A 20,294-nucleotide genomic window follows, 5' to 3' on the forward strand; every position below is an offset into this window, starting at 1 on the left:
AAAATGAGTTTATATAGAATTATATGAAGATATGTATATAAAGATAACTCATCCTTATTACCGTATTTATAATTTGATAACTTTTTACAGTAATCAAAAATGAGTTTTTTTTTAAAACTACACAAAAATAACCTTGCATAATGAAAGCATTATGTGTAATGCATTATTTTATAAACTCTCTCTCTCTCTCTCTCTCTCTCTCTCTCTCTCTCTCTCTCTATATATATATAGCGTAAACATTGACAGTAATGATAGTCAAAAATTAGATTTACATAGACTTTGTATATGTAAGATAATTATTATGCATAATTGAAACAACTAGTCTCAATCTGATCATTTAATTTAAATTCAATCACAGGTTGGTTTTCTTTTAGAAAAATTATTTTACAGTGATTAGAACCAAACATTTGTTATATATATATATATATATATATATATATATATATATATATATATAAATATTTAAAAAGTGGGATTATGTATTCCTTTTTATCTTTTGATTTTGGGGTGAAATATGATGAACATGCTGTTTATGATTTACTGGCAAACTGTGGTTTCTATTCATCTATTTCTTAAAGGCAAGTAAAGTGTTGTTTGGGACATTAAAACAGTTGGTAGATCAAATTACTCAAAAGTGCTAGAATCGTAAGAAATCCTGAACTAGAGGTGGTCTTCAGGTTTGGTTGGCACAGGTGCTTCAAACATGAGAGCACTGGAGGACCGGCTGCTTTTTGACTTCATTTTGCTCATAGTGCCTTTTCACACGACAGCTCAGACGATTCTTCAGCGTGCTCACTGGAAGTCTGCTTTCTTAAACGCTGATTAAACATCAACAGGAGATGCTGCATGTAATCTGCCAAGAATAGTTTTAGTCTGATTTTATTCTGTTTTATATTCTCAGACGATGAAGGAACTCAATCTTATCTTTCCCAGACTCACAAATATGCTTGTTGAATGCAGCTTTTATTCATCAATAAACAGACCATCACACTGTCATGAAGACATGTCATTCTTTGACAGGTTTCTGGTCTGCCCTACATTTCACAGCACATTTATACTTCACTATTAAACAGCTGGTTAAAGGTTAACACCCTTATGCACCTTGTTATGCCTTAATAACCGTCTCTATCCTCAGGGGGTTTAATGTAAATATCCTCATAACTAATAGTAAAGATTATTTCGCTGCATGACTGCAAACGATCTGCTGGATGACTCCTGATTCACATGAATGCATTATTCTTTTTCATCTTTTCATAAATACATCATCCAAATAATGCATAGCCTGCAGTATTTTTTGCTATTACTTGTTGTGGAGAAGACATGAGAATGCAGGGTTCCTCACCTGTGCCATCCAAAACTTTAATATCTCCCCGCTTTGGTTGTTGATAGATCATCTTTTATGGTGATAAATGCTGTTTGTATTCCAGACCCTTTCCTCCATTCGATTTCTGACAGATGCAAATGATTTTCAGGTTGTACATTGGTTGAGAAAGAAGATAATGAACAATGAGTTCATGTCTTTGTACGTATATATCCAGTCAATGTCATCTTGTATAAATGTAAATGTTAGTGCTCCTTTGTACCTTTCTGAAAATTGCCATGTTGTTTTCTCTTTCCACAAACGAAACTCTTCACTAATGTATAAATGTTTTCATATGGTGAGTTGTATTAGGCAGACTTTAGCGTTAGAGACTTTGTTCATTGCGTTCAGTTTTTTTTTTTTTTTTTTCTGTTTTTCTGTCTGGAAATACCATGATTGAAATGTATCAGTCCCTCTGAACTACATTGTAAAGTTTGCCTGGTCCTACTCATTACAGTGATGAAGAAACTTCATTATAAGAACTTGTTTTATTGAAATCACTGTCTGATTTTCATTTGTATGTCAGGTAAGCTTTTGAATAAAGATTTAAATTAAAATAGATTTTGCATAGATTTATGTGTCTCTAACCAATAATATAAAGGCTGCAAAAACCTGTTTATTCTAGAAAATAACAAGTTCAAATAAATTAAACTTCAATAAAATAATAATAACAATAAAATTGATTTGCCTTTTGCAGCTGCGAGGAATCGGTTGTAATATTCAGATTTTCCCCTGTGTAGCTAACAATATTTGCTGTGAATTGTCTGATATAATCGTAGTTCGCTTATATATTTTTTTGTATTTACAATATAAGCTTATTAACTCTTAAAATAATAAAGCTTTTAATATAGCGCAGTCAAACGCATCCAAAATAAAAGTTTTTGATTACATAATATATGAGTGTGTACTGTGTATATTATATATATATATATATATATATATATATATATATATATATATATATATATATATATTTATTTATTTATTTATTTATTTATATAAACATGTAAATATTTTCGAAATATATACTAAATGTGTGTGTATTTATAAATAAACACAGTACACATAAAATATTATATAAACACAAACGTTTATTTTGAATGCGATTAATCGTTTGACAGCACTACTTTAAACAAACTCGCCCTGTGGCCCAAACGATCATTCCTCCAGTTCTCCAGGTGGCGCTGTAAGCGAGTAAACAGCTGCCTCTAGCGCTTACCGAAGAACACAAGAGAGCTGCTTCATTTATCAGCGGATAGGAAAACATGCACGTCTGTTTTAGATTACATTTATTTGTTTGACGTAGATTTGAGAAGTACTAACCACTGTTTCGTATTGAGATTAAGAGCATATGTAAAATGGCCGCGAATCCACCTGGACAAGGTAAATACTGTAGCATATCAAATGCCAAAAACAAAGTAAATCCCTAGATATCGCTAACTATACAGTGCGGTTGAGCGTCAGACATTAAGGAATTAAACTTTAATCAGTCGTTGTGCCCCTCTCGTGCTGTTTTTTATTAGATTTGCGAGTTTCCAATTTCACTCGTTACTTATTATTAACTATTATATGTGTGTGTTTATTTGATCTCAGTAGGATTTCAGAACAAAAACAGGGTTGCTATTCTAGCTGAGCTCGATAAGGAGAAGAGACGTCTGATACAGAGTCAGTCGATGAATAACCCAGGAGCCAGGTACTGCTTTAACAACACGACACTATTAGATGTATTTCTTTTGTATTTCTCAGTGTTCTCTCTCTCTAATTAACCATACTGTTAAGTCAGTATCTGTCCTAGCAATAACCAGCTTATTTGCATACTCATAAAAATCCCTAGCCTTTGCCGTATAAGATGTTTTTCTCTCTTCTTTCCCAGCATCCCCCTCTCTCGACCAGCCGTGAAGGAGTTCAGGGATCAGGCCGAACAGCAGCACATCGCAGCACAACAGAAAGCAGCTCTACAGGTACCGTAAGCTTCATGTTGGGAGTTTCTGTGTTCGTCTGTTCTTGATGATGCCCATCAGATCATATTTGTCTCTGGTTTGGTTTCAGCATGCACATGCACACTCATCCGGCTTCTTCATCACTCAGGATTCATCCTTCGGTAACCTTATACTGCCTGTGTTACCCAGACTCGACCCGGAGTAAATCGACTGACTTGCTACTCAAAGCTGTAATGTGGTTAATCCAGATTGTTTTTTATTAATGTAAAGGTTTCTGATTTTGAGATTGTTCTATACTAGTTAGTATTTTTTCATGATTTTATATAAAAGGTAAAACACTTGACCATTATCGTGTTTTCATTTTTTGATATATGTGACTGATATATTAATATATTTTTGTTGTTATTTTCATTATTTTATTGGGTTAGAAGAGACGAGTTCAGTACCATCTAATGACCACAATAGTTTACTAAAGTCAATTTTTTTTCACCATTCCAAAGGCACGGGTCAATAATAAAGCAAAATAATTTGCAATATTTTATATTTGCAACTAAATGTGTAACTAAGTAGTTAAACATGTTATGGATGTCAAGTAGAATTATGTGGTCCACAAAAATCTTAGTTCTAAAACTAAGCCGTGTCAGATTAAAACCCGAAAGAAAAAAAATCTGACTTTATTCGGATCACAGGGTTGCTTTATTTATGGTAGTATTAACGATTTTGTTTGTTTTTGTAACCTTAAATAATCCTTGTTGTGTATGTTCTAGAATAAATTATATAATATCAGGCACATATGTTGAACAGGCACATAACTGTAACATATCTAACACACAGAGTATCTAACAATGACCCATTTCTGATAAGTGCTTACTATTGAAGAGAACATCTACATTAACACAGAACATTTCCAAAACGGGAATATATACGAGTAATAGCAGGATTAGTTCCACTACATTCATAAGTTTACAACATATATGGAATAACTCAAACTCGCAATTGTTGCCATACGTAGTAAAAATACCATAACACAAAATTAGCATCCAAATGCCTTAAGATGACTTAAAACTGCACTGGATAGAGAACATTTTGCATTGCACAGAAGACAAGTGTAGTTACAATATAATCAAGACAAAAGGACAACATAGTTTCATACACAGAAACAACAATTAAGACTTACCTTAAAGAGCATTGAGACGTGAAACATGATGGCCTATGTCAGTCATACAACTGAATTTAAAGCTGCCGTATGTTTTCTAACGATAAATGACTTCCTCCCGTACCATGCAGCCCTTTGTAGACTAACTTAGGAGTGTAAACACAGTGACTCTGTGGCCCTTTCTTGGTTTATTCAAGCCATACATAAAAAAAAGAGATACCCATTAGCATTCCCATTTATCCAAAAGGCAGTTGCTCAGCTGGCGCAAGACCTCTGTAAGAATCCACTTTCTTTGAGCATGGACACAGACTTTTTTTCTGATCCAATCATTTGAGCTGGGAATGCCATGTGACTAATAACTCTGGAGCCCCTGCAAAATTACACTGAGACATGCTGACAACACTGATTGGCTGATGGCACCACGAAAACATGCATAGTCCCAAGCCCTTCACAAGCGACTATCCTGAGTGACACAAAAGGCAGCAGACTGGGGAGAAATATATGTTCATTAGAGGCTTGAAGAGCCCTCCAAATTGTCACTTGGCAAATATAAGGTTATCAAGTTGGTTAACTCCTGGTGTAGGCATCTGTCAACAGTGGCTAACTGAACCTTCCTAATCACCCGAACCTTGGCTGATTGGTTTAAGCTGCCCAAAACATCAACTTCTTGTTCACCAAATGCCATGCATTTGGGTCGGGACTACCTGCTTGTCCAAAAAATGGAAGACAGAAGAGGTGTTTGGGAAACTTGCTTGGAAACAGCAGATCGGTTTGATGCTACTAGTGGCTCAAAAGTGACACTTCAGCTTTAAGCAGAGTCAGTAGAGTCAAAAGAACCAGCAATGACAAAGTTGGTGCTGCCAGGATGGGAACTCCCTGACTGGACGGCTTGTTGCCTGAGGTCATTGCAGATCAGGACTAGCTGATTGCTCTGGGCCTCGGACAAGGAGCTGCAACTCTGGTAAACACTGAAATTGGTCTTTCTCCCTGGAATGTTGCCTTTCTCACACATGGTCTTCACCATCTTTGCTAATTTGTTCTTTCCCAGAGCTTGGCAGTTGTACCAATGCAGGGCGGCGAGGTTGACCACAGGCTTGATGGAGAGATAAAAGGGGGCATCTTCAAAGAGCATTGCTTGAGGTCTGCGCTGAGCGTATTCCTTGTAGTCCTGCACAGGGCAGGTTTGAGGAGCATGCGGGGTAGCGTAGATGTGGCACTCGGTTGTGGACCTTCGGTTTCTGGCATTAGGGTCAGTAAAATCCTGGTAGGTCCACTCCAGACACTCTAGTCCTGTTTCTGTGGTGAGCAAACGCACATCTCCCCATTTGAGTGTGGAGCTATGGAAGCCTGTACAGTGGCCAAAAGCCTTGGTGTTGTTGAGCCACACCAGGTTAAGCAGACCCTCAGGGTTGAAGCGACTCAGAAGCCCCCGTTTCCTTAGAAGCAATTCATCAGCAAAGGTCAGCTTCATTGACTTGTGGGGTTTGTTGCCTTTGCCTTTGAACTTGAGCTCCAGCTGCTTTTGCTTGAGGGCATCCTGGGATCTCTGGAACTCCCGGTCTCTTGTAATGCTGTAGGCGTAGTGATGCTCCTTCAGATAACGCTCCAGTCCACATTGGTAGTTGGCCAGGCTGTTGGGCTCATACTCCGAGCCATCCCTTTGGCGTGCATCCACGAAGAAGGAGGCCAAGTAGATGTCCAACTCTTGGCAGGGGATGAAGTATATCTCTCTGGTCTCGTTGGGATACTTAGAAACCAGGAAGTCCCGAAAGTTGCGAAGAGCTGTTTGGGTGCTGCGAATGGTCTTCTCATTCTGTTCTCGGTATGCTCTTTCATCCATATCTGCTGAAAATGGAAGAAGGTAGTGTTTTCATATGTAATACGAAACAAAACTTAGAAAACAAAATGGACTTCAGTTAGGGTAGACTGCATATTTAGTTTGACATGAATGGAAATACATTTCTGTCTCTCAGTAAAGGATACACCTAAATGGCAATGATCAAAAATGGTTTAAAATTAGTGGTCACCAACCCTAGTTCTCAGTTACCCTCAACTCTGCACATTTTGTATGTTTCCCTAAACAAGCTCACCTAAATCTACTCAACAGCTCATTGGTAGAGACTCCAAGACATGAAATGAGTGTCAGATAAGAGAGACATATAAAATGTGTACTGTCGAGGGCACTCCAGGGCCAGGGTTGGAGGCCAAGGGTCTAAGGTAAACATCAATAGCTTTTTGTCCATAAGGTGTTTTTGGAAAGACAAGGTTTTTAAAGGGGTAACAAGATTTTCAAGGCACAATACATTTAACAGACTGTACCATATTAAATATAAGAGGACTATCCTGACTATGCTCCATTTCTCAGATTCCATTGGGGTACAGTCCAATCCTTAGGTAAAGGTTTCTAATCTCTGACTCTGTATTGGTTGTAGTGCTGACTGAGTTATTCGTTTTCAAAATAATTTTTCCAATAAAATACAGAAGCATCTCAATATTGTGATATTCTGTTTATTACTCACAGTAACAGTCATTGAACCCACTGGTTCATACAATGTAGTGTAACATCATTACGCATTTATTTTTCACAGTCTGCACCTTGACAATCTTATTACGTGACACAAATCTGCTATTCAGAGAGGAAGAGGTGAGCATGCAATCATACAGTCATTAATATCAGTATTACCTATTTACCTAATTTTAACACTGAAATAAATACTGGTCAGACAAAATAATACTGATACAGGGCATACAAAACTAGTATTTGATTCCATTCATAAAACAAATTGGCAAACAACAACTGATTGAAAGTTTCCAATAAATGTGCTGCCATACATTCCTCACTTTGTGATGGATTATGGCTAAGGACAAAAGAGATCAAGGCCGAAATGTGACGAGAAATACTAATGTTCTTTTAGAGTGGTCACATGTCCACTGTAAATCAGATAAGGTAAATGTTTTATTTGCTGACGATTGGTAGAAGCTCTCCCTTTGCTTTCATGCTTTTAATCTTGGCTTTGATGCTGTCGTCCATGGCCTGTCGGCATCTGACTGCATAGTGGGCCAATGTTTCCTCCTTCTCGTCCCATGGAGGCAGAGCGTGGAAGACTTCAGGAGCCGCCAAGCTCAGTTCTGCAATGGCTGCTGTTCTCGAAATGGTATTGCGGTCGACGCCAACTCTATCAAAAGCCACTTTCATGGACACGCTACGTCGAAACTCTTGCAGTGCCGCCATATATCGTGCAATCACGCCCACAACATTTTTCACTGAAAAATAGTAACAGAATTCTTAAGTGAAACTGTACACACTGGGACAAGATTTAACTTGAGCGCAAATCAAAATCTAGCATTAATACTCATTAATAATGAGTTAAAAGTTAACAAATCCCAGTTTATCTATTGAGCCCATCTAAAATAGCTAGACTTTGGATCCCAATCCCAGTCTTACAGTACTTACTTCGGACACGTGTGTTCTCGCCGTCTCTGCTTCTCTTTGATGAAATCTTGATGGTCCTCTGCCTGTCCAGTGGATGCAACTCCACTTCCTCAAAAGAGTCAAAGAGGGCTGGTGGGTCAAACACAGCGCCCTCTTCAGGAATGGAGGCGATAATCTGATGTGAGCTTCCTGGCTCCATCTGACTTGATGAAAGTGTCCTTCTTTTATCTACCAATCGAAGAAAACAAGACAATCCTTATCCAAATTACAACCTGCATTCGGATCTCCATGCTTCCATTCATATCATAAAATCTAGGTATTATCCAGAAATGCAATATGATGGGTTTATAAGGAATAGTCACCTGGTCGTAGCTGGTCTTGCAGGAAGTCACAGATGAGCTCAGCCTTCTTGGTGAGTTCCTGTTGCAGAAGCTCTTTGTCTTGCTTCAGGCTGCTGATGGTTTCACCCATCAACTCATTTTTGCTTCTCTCAGCCTGCAGTAGTGCTTTCAGTCTCTCTATTTCATACACAGCTGGAGAAACTGTTTGAAATAGAAACAGAGCTTTACCTCATGAGGTCCTTCTACCCCTGGAAAGATATATCTAAATGTAATTTTGAGCGCTAATCTGAAATTTGCTAAAAAAAAAAAAAAATACTAAACAGAAAACAAAGAAATACGTGGCTAGTGGTAAACATTTAGGCCTGCCATCTGATTTAAACAATTGAATTAATTACAAGACATTTTGATTTATTATCCAAATTAATCACTATTAACTACATACGGTATATCTACAGCAATCTGTGGTTTACAGGACATTCATCCATTCAATTTGTAATGTTTATCTTATTTGTTTCATGTGCATCTTACTGTTTTTTTAGCGTCTTACATCATGATTGTTGTTGTTGTTGTTTTTTGCAACTTGACTTTACTGCACTGTAGCAGTATGTCAGTACGCACTATTTTGGCAAATTTGTATTGCATAATTTTTTACTTTTGTTTCTATCACAACACACAGCTCTACATGCTTAGTGTGAATAATGTAAAAAAAGTATCTATTTTTATTTGAACCCAAATGCATCTATCTCACCAATACAAAATATTTTTTCAATGTTATAAGAAGTTTATTCTGATTGACTGCCATGCAAAATCTTCAAATGCGGTCCATTTATCATTGCTTTTGTTGTTCGTTTTTGATTTTACTCGATTTAAAAACTTCCCCAGAGATTTCTTTGCCTTTGTTTGGGTTGTTTTAAATGTAGATTTAACTCTCGAATTCTTATCTAAATGCCTTTTCTTTAAGTGGGTTTATTTTAGCCACTTCTACAATGAGTATTCAAATGAATTATAAATATAAATTACACTGTTGCTCTTTTGACAGCTTTTATTGTCCTCATTTGTTAGTTGCTTGGGATAAAAGCGTCTACTAAATGGAATTGTAAATTAATTTTGTGATTACATTAAAAAACATAATTTGAAAAGACCATACAACCACCTCAAAGTAATGCTATCAAATCACAGACGCAGACTAGCAAAAGCAAAATTAAAATAAAACAAAATACATTGAATTAAGAAGCAGTCACTAAAAGACTCCTACCTTATAATATAAGATGCCATATGCAAAAATGCCGATTAATCAGAGCAATTGATTCAAAGACAAAAACAGATCACAGACAAAATTTGGTGATTTTATTGTAACACATCAGAAAAATGACAAATAAGACCACTTAAGACACCAGGATGATGGAGCATTTACACACTTGAAAATAAACATCAGGTTTGTTGTATAAGTGCTAAAATAAGGGCAAGTTCAGCATCAGTGTGAAGGTACAGAACAAGACACTTTTAAACCCATCGAGAAGACTCTTCTTTCATAATAAATGCTAATGTCATCTTTTTTCTCTTTACAATAAACACTTGTGGACAATGTGATATACCTACCTAGTTTTATTTTATTATTTTATTGTAAGAAACATAATACTTGATTGTAAAAAGTGATCTGACTAGCTGAGCCTTCCAATGTTTTTAAAGTCTCCTTTTCTAATGCCATCCAAAGAACTCCAGGAAATATTGTAAATGTGTGAGCCCTTGAGTGACGTTTTCATTACACACTCATTGCAACACCTCACAGGAAGAAATTCCGAAATATCAAGAATGAACACAGTTGTTGAAAATTGTCTGAATGTTTATACCGAATAATCTCTCGCGGTCTCTCATTTTATATGCTGTTAAATGCTGATTGGTCAACATGAAATCACTTAGGTAAAAATTACAAATGCAATACAAAAGAGCGGAGTAATAAAACTTTGTTGGATGCTTATAAATATCTAAAATCTCCATTTTTCTCTCAGTCATGCAAAAGGAATGATGCAATTAGTGTGATGCTGCTTGATAAAACAGATCATTTCATGGAACCAGCAGAGGAAGAAATTAAGATAAAACAATAAAATACAGTTTAAGCTGGTTTTGATATAGTGATAATTCACATTTGTATATTTAAAGATATTGGATATGAGTAAAAACCATTAGAATGGTTTGACAAAACTCAAAATATCTTGATTGTTACAATGCTACATGACTTAAAGCACTAGACTAATCTAAAGGTTTAAATGGTTATAAACAGGTTTGTGTTGACTAAACAAGTCAATAGTCAGTAACTATCACAGTATAGATAATGTAGGTTTTGTTGAAATGAATGGAATAGAAAAAGTTCATGTGTCTGACCGTGAATCGTTCATCTTTTAGTGCTGTTGCTGAACTGAATCAACTTTAAACGATTCCAGACTGAATCGTTCATGTCCTAGACACAGCTTTCATTCAACCGCTGGCCAAAACACGGTTTTATTTTCATTTCCTTTATAATAATAGCATTTGTCTGTGAGTGGAATTTTTTTGGGATCAGCAGTTACATATAGGAAGGGTCATTTTTGCCTGAAGATTGTTCGTCACAAAAAATAAAGGACTCTTGGGAAGTTTCTTGCTTCTTTTTTTGACCGATTCGAAGCCTGCATTTATTAATACAGGCCTTCTTCAGTTTAGACGATTCCACGGGTGTCCATCCGTCTATTGTAGAACAACGCAGAACATATGCTGCAAAGAAAAAAAAACAAAGGAAAATTACATTTGAATTAAAAACATTTTAGGGAAAACAACAACAGTGAGTGAAGGCTTTGAGACAAACTCAAAAAGTCCCATGATTGGTCTTTGAAATATAAAGAATATTCACCAAATCAACTACGTGAAATGATTGAATGCATTTTATTAAAATGTAAATAATCTTAAAGTAATATCTGAATAGTGTCTGCAGTAGCAGAAATCTGTTGAAGTTGTATCAGTTCTGTGAATCAGTCAGTTTCAGTCAATTGATTCAAACTTTGACTCACTTTGTATCATCTCTCAAAAAATATTGTATTTCTCAATGTTGCAATAAAATATATATACTGGTCATTGCTATTATGCATGGTTATATCAGCGCAGTTAAATATATATATAAAAAAATATCTTTATTTAGTGAAAAACAGCATTGTTGTGGTCTATAACACTATAAATCTACCTGATGGTTCTGAAAAAAAAATAAAAATAAAATAATTTTATCCATTTAGAGTGTAAATTTTAAGATATCAGCGAAAAATCAGCTGAAGGCTGATCGATAATATTTTGTCACGTCTCTTCTGCTCACAAAGACTGCATTTATTTCAGCAAAAACACAGTTAAATCAGTGATATTGTGAAATATTATTACAATTTAAAAGAACTGTTTTGCATTTGAATACATTTAGAAATGTATTTGATTCCTTTGATTTAAAGCTGAATTTTCAGCATAATTTCTCCAGTCTTCAGTGTCACATGATCCTTCAGAAATCATAATGATATGCAGATTTGCTGCTCATTTCTTATTATTCTTGATAATGAAACTGATATTAATATTTGCAGTAGTATTGTCATTGATATTAACATTTTTGTGGAAAGTACAACAGTGTTCTTTGATGAATAGAAGCAATGTACAATTGCACAAAAAAAGCGAAAAATAAAAAAAGTGATAAATCAGTAGAACGGAAAAAAAAAAACACATAGCCCTAAATCATCCTGAGGTTATCAGTAAAAGCTGTCTGTCCCGTTTCAACTACTCACACATAATCCCATCCACTCTTCTTCTGTCCAAGATCTTTTTCCCATCTGGGACTTTCCCCCTCTTCCCGAAAGCGACGGCTCCGTTCAGATCCTCCTCGCTGAAGAAGTGCTCGAACAGCAGGTGGAAGAGTCTCATGCTGTCCTGCCGGGACTCCTGCAGCATGGACGCCAGCTTGTAGTGCGGCAGGTAGAGTCCGCTCCCCGGAAACAGCTCCTGCTCCCCGAGCCGGGCCGGACTGGACAGAGGCATCTGCGTCCGCTCGTGAAACACCAGGATCCGATCAATGACCGTCTGCAGGTTCTGTAGAGTTATCGTATCTGCGCAGATCACGAGACATGCATTAAAAAGAGCTCCCCTGCCCAAACGGACACAGTCGAGGTTCTCCTGGCTCACCTATGCCTGTTATAAACTCTTCCAGGTGTTTTCTCTCTTCAAAATACCTCTCATTGTTTGGACTGAGATCTGACGGGCAGAACTGCTCTTCTGAGCCGTGTGCGGCTGGAATCAGATGCTCTGTAATACATCAAATGAGCGTTTTAGGAGCTTTAATAGAGGACGAGCTCTTCTGTCCCGACCAATCAGCAGGCAGGGACCAGATCACCACACACCTCAAACGACATGCTTTTCCCACACCACATCACAGGAAAGGACCGGTCTGTATTGAGTCCACAGACAATAAAGCCTTTTTGAGCAGAGAGATTTTATTTTATTTGCCATGATGCAAAGTTTGCTCCAAATTCATTTGCCTCATGCAAATTCATCCATTGTAGAAATAAATACAGAGGATAATTTCGACTGGCGCACCACAGCACAGCTGCAGTGTTAAGGAGAAGATCACAAAACCTGTCACTTTAATAGCAAGCGAAAACATCAGTGACTGTTAAGATCGTTCGCATTCTGACATTAATATATGTAAATAAAATGTAATTAAATTGCAGTAACAAGAATATGTCTTTGTAACACCTTAAAAAATGTGCATGCAAAAAAAAAGTGTTTCTTAAGGTAAATATGAGCAGGATAGGTTATTGACAGGTTTTGTGAGTTTTACCAATTAATATAAAACGGCAATATTTTTTAGAGCTTAACAGGTTCTTGCACAAAAAAACAAAACTAACCATGGAGGGCTTTCAAAATCACAGCGTAATCCATCTTCTCCTGTGAACCTGGAAACAGAACACAATTATAGTTTGTCCACCATAAAGAGATCTTAATAGTATCTTTAAAGCGTCTCAATGCATGCTTATGATAAAACACACAATCATATGACATTAAATCTACTGACATCCATTTCCCTCTCAATAAAGAGAGAAGGTGTCATGAAAACTCACCTGTTATGTTCGTTCGGTTTATTTGGAGTTAAAGCAATAACAGCCTCATCCATTTCCATCTGGACTGAAATGTCAAATATCCCCAGAGACTCTTGGGAAAACAGCTTAATGCCTTATTGCAGAATGGGAGAGGACGCCATCTCATTAACTAGCGTAACCCAGACTAAATCACTGCCTGCGTCATAGGGAGTTTACTCATGACATGAAGAGAGAGATGCTCACTTCCCAGGAAACTGAATTTTAACATGAAAAAGTAATCATCGTTAAGCACAAGTCTAGAATTAATGGAACAAATTTAAACCACAATGTAAAAGATATTTTATATATATATATATATATTACCAGGCCCTCTCTCGACGCAACTGTTAGAAGAGATGATGCAATGAAAAAAAGAAATTGCATTGCACATATGAGAAAGTCACATCTGCATTTGATTTCTCGGTTTCATCTGTTTTAAGGCGTAATGCCTCTCAGCTGGAGGCCCGGAATAATAATGTTCAACCAGCTTGAATAAAATGAGGAAAACTTCTGCATTACCTTGTTATGAAATCAAACATTTGCAGCAAAAAAAAAAATTTTTTTTTTGAAATGGAGTACTATGGACGGATGACATTACAGAAGAACATGGCCTAAATCAGTTTCTAATGTGATACATCCAGTTATGGCCAATGAAAATTATTCTTCTAGTCCCGATGCAAATGTTGCATTTGAAAGGTTTATATACACTGAACAAAATTCTAAATGCGACACTTCAGTTTTTACCCCCACTTTTCGTGAGCTGAACTCAAAGATCTGAGACTTTTTCTATGTACACAAAAGGCCTATTTCCCAATATTCCACAACAGCCGAAAGCTGCACGTTTGTAAAAAACTGTTCCGTCCAGTCATTTTAACTTCAAACCGTTACTTTTGGTCTCTGGCCAAAATATGAGTTCATTCTCAAAATGCCCATCCCATCTTGTGTCCCACATCAAAATCCACCCACATATTTGTTAAGAACTGTTGAGATCTGTTTGGGCTTGCAAATAGTGTTTGATCTATGGAGATTTCTTTCCTGATTAAGACATTTTTTTCACTGGTGGAAAAATAAAGGACTTGAATTTTAGGAATAGTTTGAAGTTAAAATGGACTTATTTCTTACAAACACACAGCTGATGGACTGGAGTGTTGTGGATTATTGTGCTGTTTTTATCAGCTGTTTGGACTCTCATTCTGACGGCACCCATTCACTGCAGAGGATCCTCTGGTGCACAAGTGATGTAATGCTACATTTCTCCAAATCTGATGAAGAGACAAACCCATCTACATCTTGGATAGCCCGGGAGTGAGTACATTTCAGCAGATGTTCAGTTTTTTGTGAACTATTCCTTTTAAAGAAGACATTCAGGCAAAAGCAAATGCTCTCTCCAAACTCAAATCATTGCTTGAGTGCAGCATTCTTCATTTTGGCCAGGTTTGAATCCCTTCTGAGGTTTAAGAAACGCCCCGTCTGTTTCATGTCCATTGTGTAGTGTTGGGTTACACTTCTGCGGTGTAATAAATCCAATTCATGGCATTGACTGAGACGACGTCACGAATATAATTAAGATCAATACCAGGCAGCTCACAGCACTCATACAAACACATGCACAATACATTAACCTTCGGTGTTTGTCTGCTATTTCTATGTACTGTAAGTTCATCATAAATATGGATTTCTTTGTTCAGGCTATTTAATTCAGTTAAAATGATTTGATTTGCATTTAGTGTCTGATTGCTGTTAGGCACAAAAGTGCATGGCATGATGAAATATTAATGCAGACGCATTCAATTTGCATTCAGCAATGTTCAAAGCAAACTGAATGTACATTTCATGAGGCATCAGCTCTGCCTCTGAAGCGATGAACAACTGAGCGATGTAGGATTTTCAGTTATTCTATTATTTATAGCACCTTATGTTCGCTCTGAGATCATTAAAAGGTCTTATGTTCATTTCATGCAAACAAAGGCTCGACAGACAAAAAGACATATACATGAATTCAAATACTATATAGTCACTGCAACCAGTAATATATATCTTTGCATTAGATAACAAAATATCGATCCAAGACTCATTATCTCAAAAGACAATGGACAAGCATGCCTTTCAAGCAAAAAAATAAATAAATTATATATATATATATATATAACAATTTAAATAAAAAACTATAGTTAAGAGTATGACAAATAAGAGTGTGCAAGATAAAGAAGAAAATAATCCTTTTGTTCAAAACTATTTTATGTTCTTAGAAACGTAGTCTGTGTATTCATGCTGGTTTTATACGTTTATCTTTAATTATTATTTCTGAGTGTTTATACTCTCTCTTTCTCTCTATATATATTTCTATATCTATATCATGTAGATATATTTAATGCCTGGTGTAATAAAGTAAAAAATTAAACCTTATATATAAAGTATTAATGTATATAAAAAAAAAGTATTTGTGAGTGTCTTAAACGTTATTTTCAAATACCATGTGACTTTGTTGCAGTATTGTTATTGTTAACTAAAACTAAGAAAAATAAATATTTTTAATTAACTGAAATAAAAAGTTGAAATATAAAAAAACTTAAACTTTAGAAAAACAAGAATTAGAGATGTTGCCTTTACAAAATAAATTTATAAATTAATTAAAGCTGAATATAAAAAGAAAGAACAAAACAAAATTACTAAACTGTGCTAAACAAGAAAATCTAAAATTATTTAAAAAGACCTAAATAAATAGGAAATATGAATAAATACTCTAATAAAAAATAAATAAACAAAGCTACAATAACACAATTTTGTTGGTCATGCCAACATTAAGTGTAGCAGTTAATTTTTTCTTCTTCTAAGAAATAATAAAAGATTATGCCAATTAATATCTTTAATTAATAACTGTTTTAAATAAAATAGCGACAGGCTACAACAACAACAAAAAAAAAAGACCAATTTGTTAAAAGTAACCCCAAAAAGTGCCGTTTGGAGAAAATCTTGCTGATGTCGCATGCGTGTAATATTGTGTTATCCAATGCAATGATATTCAGAGATGTTCTCATCACTGACGCCAGATAAGGCTCTTTACCTGAGTTGTCCGCTCGAGCTTCTGTATTAAGTGTTTGTGCTGCTAGAAGATCCATCTCAGGGTTCACCCCCACAGAAGCCTCTCCGTAAGACAAGGAAGGCCTGGGATACTCGTCCCTGTGCAGCACCCCCATAGCGTCAATCCTTCCCGAATGGGGCAAGGTGGCCAAACTCTGACTGCAAGCTGGGTTCGAGTTCACCTGCATTTTGTTCTGGGTCACGTGGAACGGTGCACGCAGGGGTTTGATCATAGAGGAAGGGGAGCCGTCCAGCGGTGACGAGGACACCATCATGGAGTCCCCGTCTACTGAGGAAGGCTTCTGGGACATCGCAGACCTGGATGATGGGGTGGTGTGGACGTTGGGTTTGGGTGACTGTGTGGTGAGCTTCACATCCGAGCTGCTGGGCATCTGAGGGTTGGCCACACTGTAATAGTCTTCGCCTCTCTCCTGTTTGATTTTCTTCAACGCCGGGTCAGTGCTGTCCTCGGCTCCCGATCTTTTCCTGGGCGTGATATTTGAGGCGTGATGGAAGTCGGAGTCGCCGTCTTCGTCGGTGGCCGAGGACTCGCAGACGATGTCGTACAGGTGGCTGTTGTAGTCCTCGCCGTTGTCGTCCATCTCGGACGGCTCGCTGCAGTTGGAGAGGTCGCAGGAGTCGTGGATCTGACTGGGGTCGCCCTTGTTTTTGGCGGCGCTGCCGAGGAAGCGCTCTGAGGTGTTCTGCATGACGGAGACCGCCTGGATCATGCTGTCCGTGTTGATGCTTCGGCTCTCTAGGTTGCGTTCCTTGTTAGTCTTTTTGCAGGTGGTGTTGAGGGGCCAGTGGTAGGCGTGCCCCGCGCTGCAGCCCCACAGGGCCGTGAGGGTCCCGTGAGAGCCCTCGTTCAGCATGTGTTTGAGGTTGGGGATCAAGGTGCAGATCGTCCCGTGACTGTGGGCCCATTTGACCAGTTTAGCCAGACTGTCAGAGGAAGTGTGCAAACAGTCCTCCATGTTGAGCCTCCTCCCCTGAGATGAAAAAAGGTATTCGTTTTTCAATACTATATTTGTTTTTTGTGTATGATATACAGTTGAGGCCAAAAGTTTTCACCCCCCTTTCAGATTCTGCAAAATGTTAATTATTTGACCAAAGTAAGAGGGATCATACATGTTGTCGTTTATTTAGTACTGACCTGAATAAGATATTTCAAATAAAAGTGTTTACATAAAGCCCACGAGAGAAAACTAAAGCTGGATTTATAAAAAATGATCCAGTTCACAAGTTTGCATGTACACTTGATTCTTAATACTGTGTTGTTACCTGAATGATCCACAGCTGTGTTTTTTTTTATTGGTGTTGTTCATGAGTCCCTTGTTTGTCCTGAACAGTTAAACTGCCTGCTGTTCTTCAGAAAAATCCCTCAGCTCCCACAAATTCTTTGCTTTTCCAGCATTTTCGTGTTTTTGAAACCTTTCAAACAATGACTATATGATTTGGAGATCCATCATTTTACACAGATTCTGAAAGGGGGATGTAAACTTTTGACCTCAACTGTACTCAGTCAACATGAAATGGCATTAAAATGCATTAAGAAAACAGATGGGACAAATTTTCATTTCATGCCAACTTAAAAGAAAAAGGTAGACAAAAAATTCAATTCAACTTTTTAGTTACATTTTTGAAATTGTTAGGCTGACAATATGATTTTAAGAAAAAAGCTAAATAATTTATTTTATTTTTTTTTTACAGATAAACACTTATAAACCATATAAACCATTATGAAATCAGTCTACTCATTGACAATAAAGTGACATTACGGAATGATAAAATGATTAATCATTAATTTTTCAGTACAAATGTTTATTATTATTATTATTATTTTGGCTTATAATAAACTTATAGTCATCATGAAGTGGCAGCTGAAACCATTTTTACTGACATAATGTTTACAATAACATCAAGATGCATTAGGAAAAAAACAACAACTTTATTTTGAATTTCAATGCCGATTTTAAATAAAAGGTTGGCATAAATTTATATTTTTGTTAAATTTTAAATTCTAATTTCATTTTTATCTTAAATTGTTAAGATAATAGTTAGTGATAATTGTCATTAGTTGTCACAAAGCAAATATACGCCTAGTATTTTTAAAAATAAAATAAAATAAAAAAAATTATAATAATTTCGGCCAGGACTTGATTTTACCAACAAAATGAGACCACCAATGTGTCCTTAGTACGCAAGTTAGAAAGCCTCAAATTTCTAAGCAATCCAATTTAAAGTATTTTGATTTAATAAACAACAGGGTTCAATAATCAAACAACTACTTCATAAAGAGGTTATGCTTCCAATGATTGGATGAAGGTAAGCTGAAGAGGACTAAATTACTTTTAGAAAGTGGAGAAGTGTTTCATTGGAATTATATTATGATATATTAGTTATAATTATAATATTTTATAATAAAAAATTAGTATAAATTGTTCACAACAGCAGCAAGACGCATTTAGAATACAGATTGGGTGAATTTCCATTATCGACATTAATTCAAGATTTGAATGAAATTTTTCAAATCAAATTTGACTTTGGTCTTAAATTTTTAGGTTAATAATAATATTAAAAAACTCAGTCTTTTAAAATAAAAATGTAAAGGTTCAGATTAAAATGCTTGTATCAGTGTGATCGGCTAGTCATTTACAACACATTCTGGTACAGTGATGCATGTTGATATACAACCAATAATTAATATTTATACTGTATTCTAAAGCACTTCCGATATGGCATTTTTTCACACAAGTTTAAAAAACAAAACAAAACATGGAATTTCCAAAGTAACATTACTGTTATTATTATTATTATTGTTTTATTAGTCGAATAAGCTGAAGACACACCCCTGTCATCCACATCGCCGCCCACAGCCATTGTTTTAATACATTAGTCTGTTCTCTTCAGTTATGAGACACATAAAGCTGATGTCTTATCTTCCAAACAGCGCGACTCTGTCTGAAACACGAGCGAGCCGCGACGTACACCGCGATTCTGCTCTTCACAGACGCGTTTATAGCGGGGACGTTACAAAACTGCTCCCTACAGACAGCTGCATCAGTGTTGACACCGAGTCCACGAGTCTGATGATCTGCATCAACACAAAGAGCCCAAATCATCATCCTGTAACGTTACCTTCATACGGAGAATCAGCTCCGGTGTCCGCTCACGCGCGGTGCTCGCTGCCTCTTTGTTCGATATCAAGCATCATTTGTCACTGCAAACCCCTCATTTGTCCGCGGTTCTTCTACATTTGACAGTATTTTATACAAAAGCCATTAATTTTGCTTTTAATGGACGTGCAGAGGGTACTTCCGCTATCACCGGAAGTACGTGTACGAGATATATGATATGGCAATATGCAATATGAAATTCATATTTTATTTATTACACAACCATTCATGACAGAACGGAATATTTCCGTCAAAACATCCATTTGCATTTACAATTGTAACTATACTAGTGGCAAAAAAAAAAAAGCTTTATATAGGAATGTTAACCTAATGTCTATGTGCACAAAGACTAGAAACAAATGCATGTGTTAAAATACTTTTGTTGTGTTAGTTGCAAAGACGTTTAATGAAAAAAGTGTTTTTGTTAGCAAAAGTCAAGCCAAAATGCATTTTACTATATAGGATCATACAATTTTAGAGCATCAGATGCCTGTTCTGACAAATATTAGCTTCCTACCGAAGCAGAAAATCAAAGCAAAGAAATTTCTTTTTTTTTTTCTTTACTTTCTAAAATAATTTTCAAGAAGGAAGAAAACTAAATATAATAAGCATCAGGTTTTAGGAGTTAGACCTCCATCCCTTGAAAAATACTACAATTATTATAGTAAA

The 20,294-nt window shown here is 36.4% G+C and overlaps 2 protein-coding genes across 6 annotated transcripts; one reads left to right on the forward strand and one right to left on the reverse strand.

The window, feature by feature from the left end:
* The first annotated feature begins 2,578 nt into the window (after positions 1-2,578).
* Positions 2,579-3,644, forward strand: LOC113109637 (SOSS complex subunit C). Of its 2 annotated transcripts, none has more exons than XM_026273328.1 (4): positions 2,579-2,743; positions 2,957-3,053; positions 3,234-3,321; positions 3,410-3,644. In XM_026273328.1, the coding sequence occupies exons 1-4, from the start codon at positions 2,719-2,721 to the stop codon at positions 3,503-3,505; spliced, it is 306 nt and encodes a 101-aa protein (XP_026129113.1). In that variant the 5' UTR covers positions 2,579-2,718; the 3' UTR covers positions 3,506-3,644. The 2 variants fall into 2 exon arrangements, with proteins under 2 accessions (XP_026129113.1, XP_026129112.1); XM_026273327.1 differs by having other exon boundaries at positions 2,582-2,743; positions 2,954-3,053.
* A 140-nt stretch (positions 3,645-3,784) lies between these two features.
* On the reverse strand, positions 3,785-19,769 carry LOC113109636 (uncharacterized protein KIAA1958). Of its 4 annotated transcripts, XM_026273326.1 has the most exons (6): positions 19,588-19,769; positions 16,430-17,438; positions 13,135-13,182; positions 12,413-12,532; positions 12,019-12,336; positions 9,556-10,978 (listed from the first exon to the last, which is right to left on the reverse strand). In XM_026273326.1, the coding sequence occupies exons 1-6, from the start codon at positions 19,591-19,593 to the stop codon at positions 10,794-10,796; spliced, it is 1,686 nt and encodes a 561-aa protein (XP_026129111.1). In that variant the 5' UTR covers positions 19,594-19,769; the 3' UTR covers positions 9,556-10,793. The 4 variants fall into 4 exon arrangements, with proteins under 4 accessions (XP_026129109.1, XP_026129108.1, XP_026129110.1 ...); XM_026273325.1 differs by lacking the exons at positions 9,556-10,978; positions 12,019-12,336; positions 12,413-12,532; positions 13,135-13,182 and adding exons at positions 6,678-7,720; positions 7,911-8,117; positions 8,252-8,431; XM_026273324.1 differs by lacking the exons at positions 9,556-10,978; positions 12,019-12,336; positions 12,413-12,532; positions 13,135-13,182 and adding an exon at positions 3,785-6,298.
* Positions 19,770-20,294: the final 525 nt, after the last annotated feature.

This window comes from Carassius auratus, chromosome 10 (genome assembly GCF_003368295.1).
Source record: "Carassius auratus strain Wakin chromosome 10, ASM336829v1, whole genome shotgun sequence".
Lineage (NCBI taxonomy): Eukaryota > Metazoa > Chordata > Actinopteri > Cypriniformes > Cyprinidae > Carassius > Carassius auratus.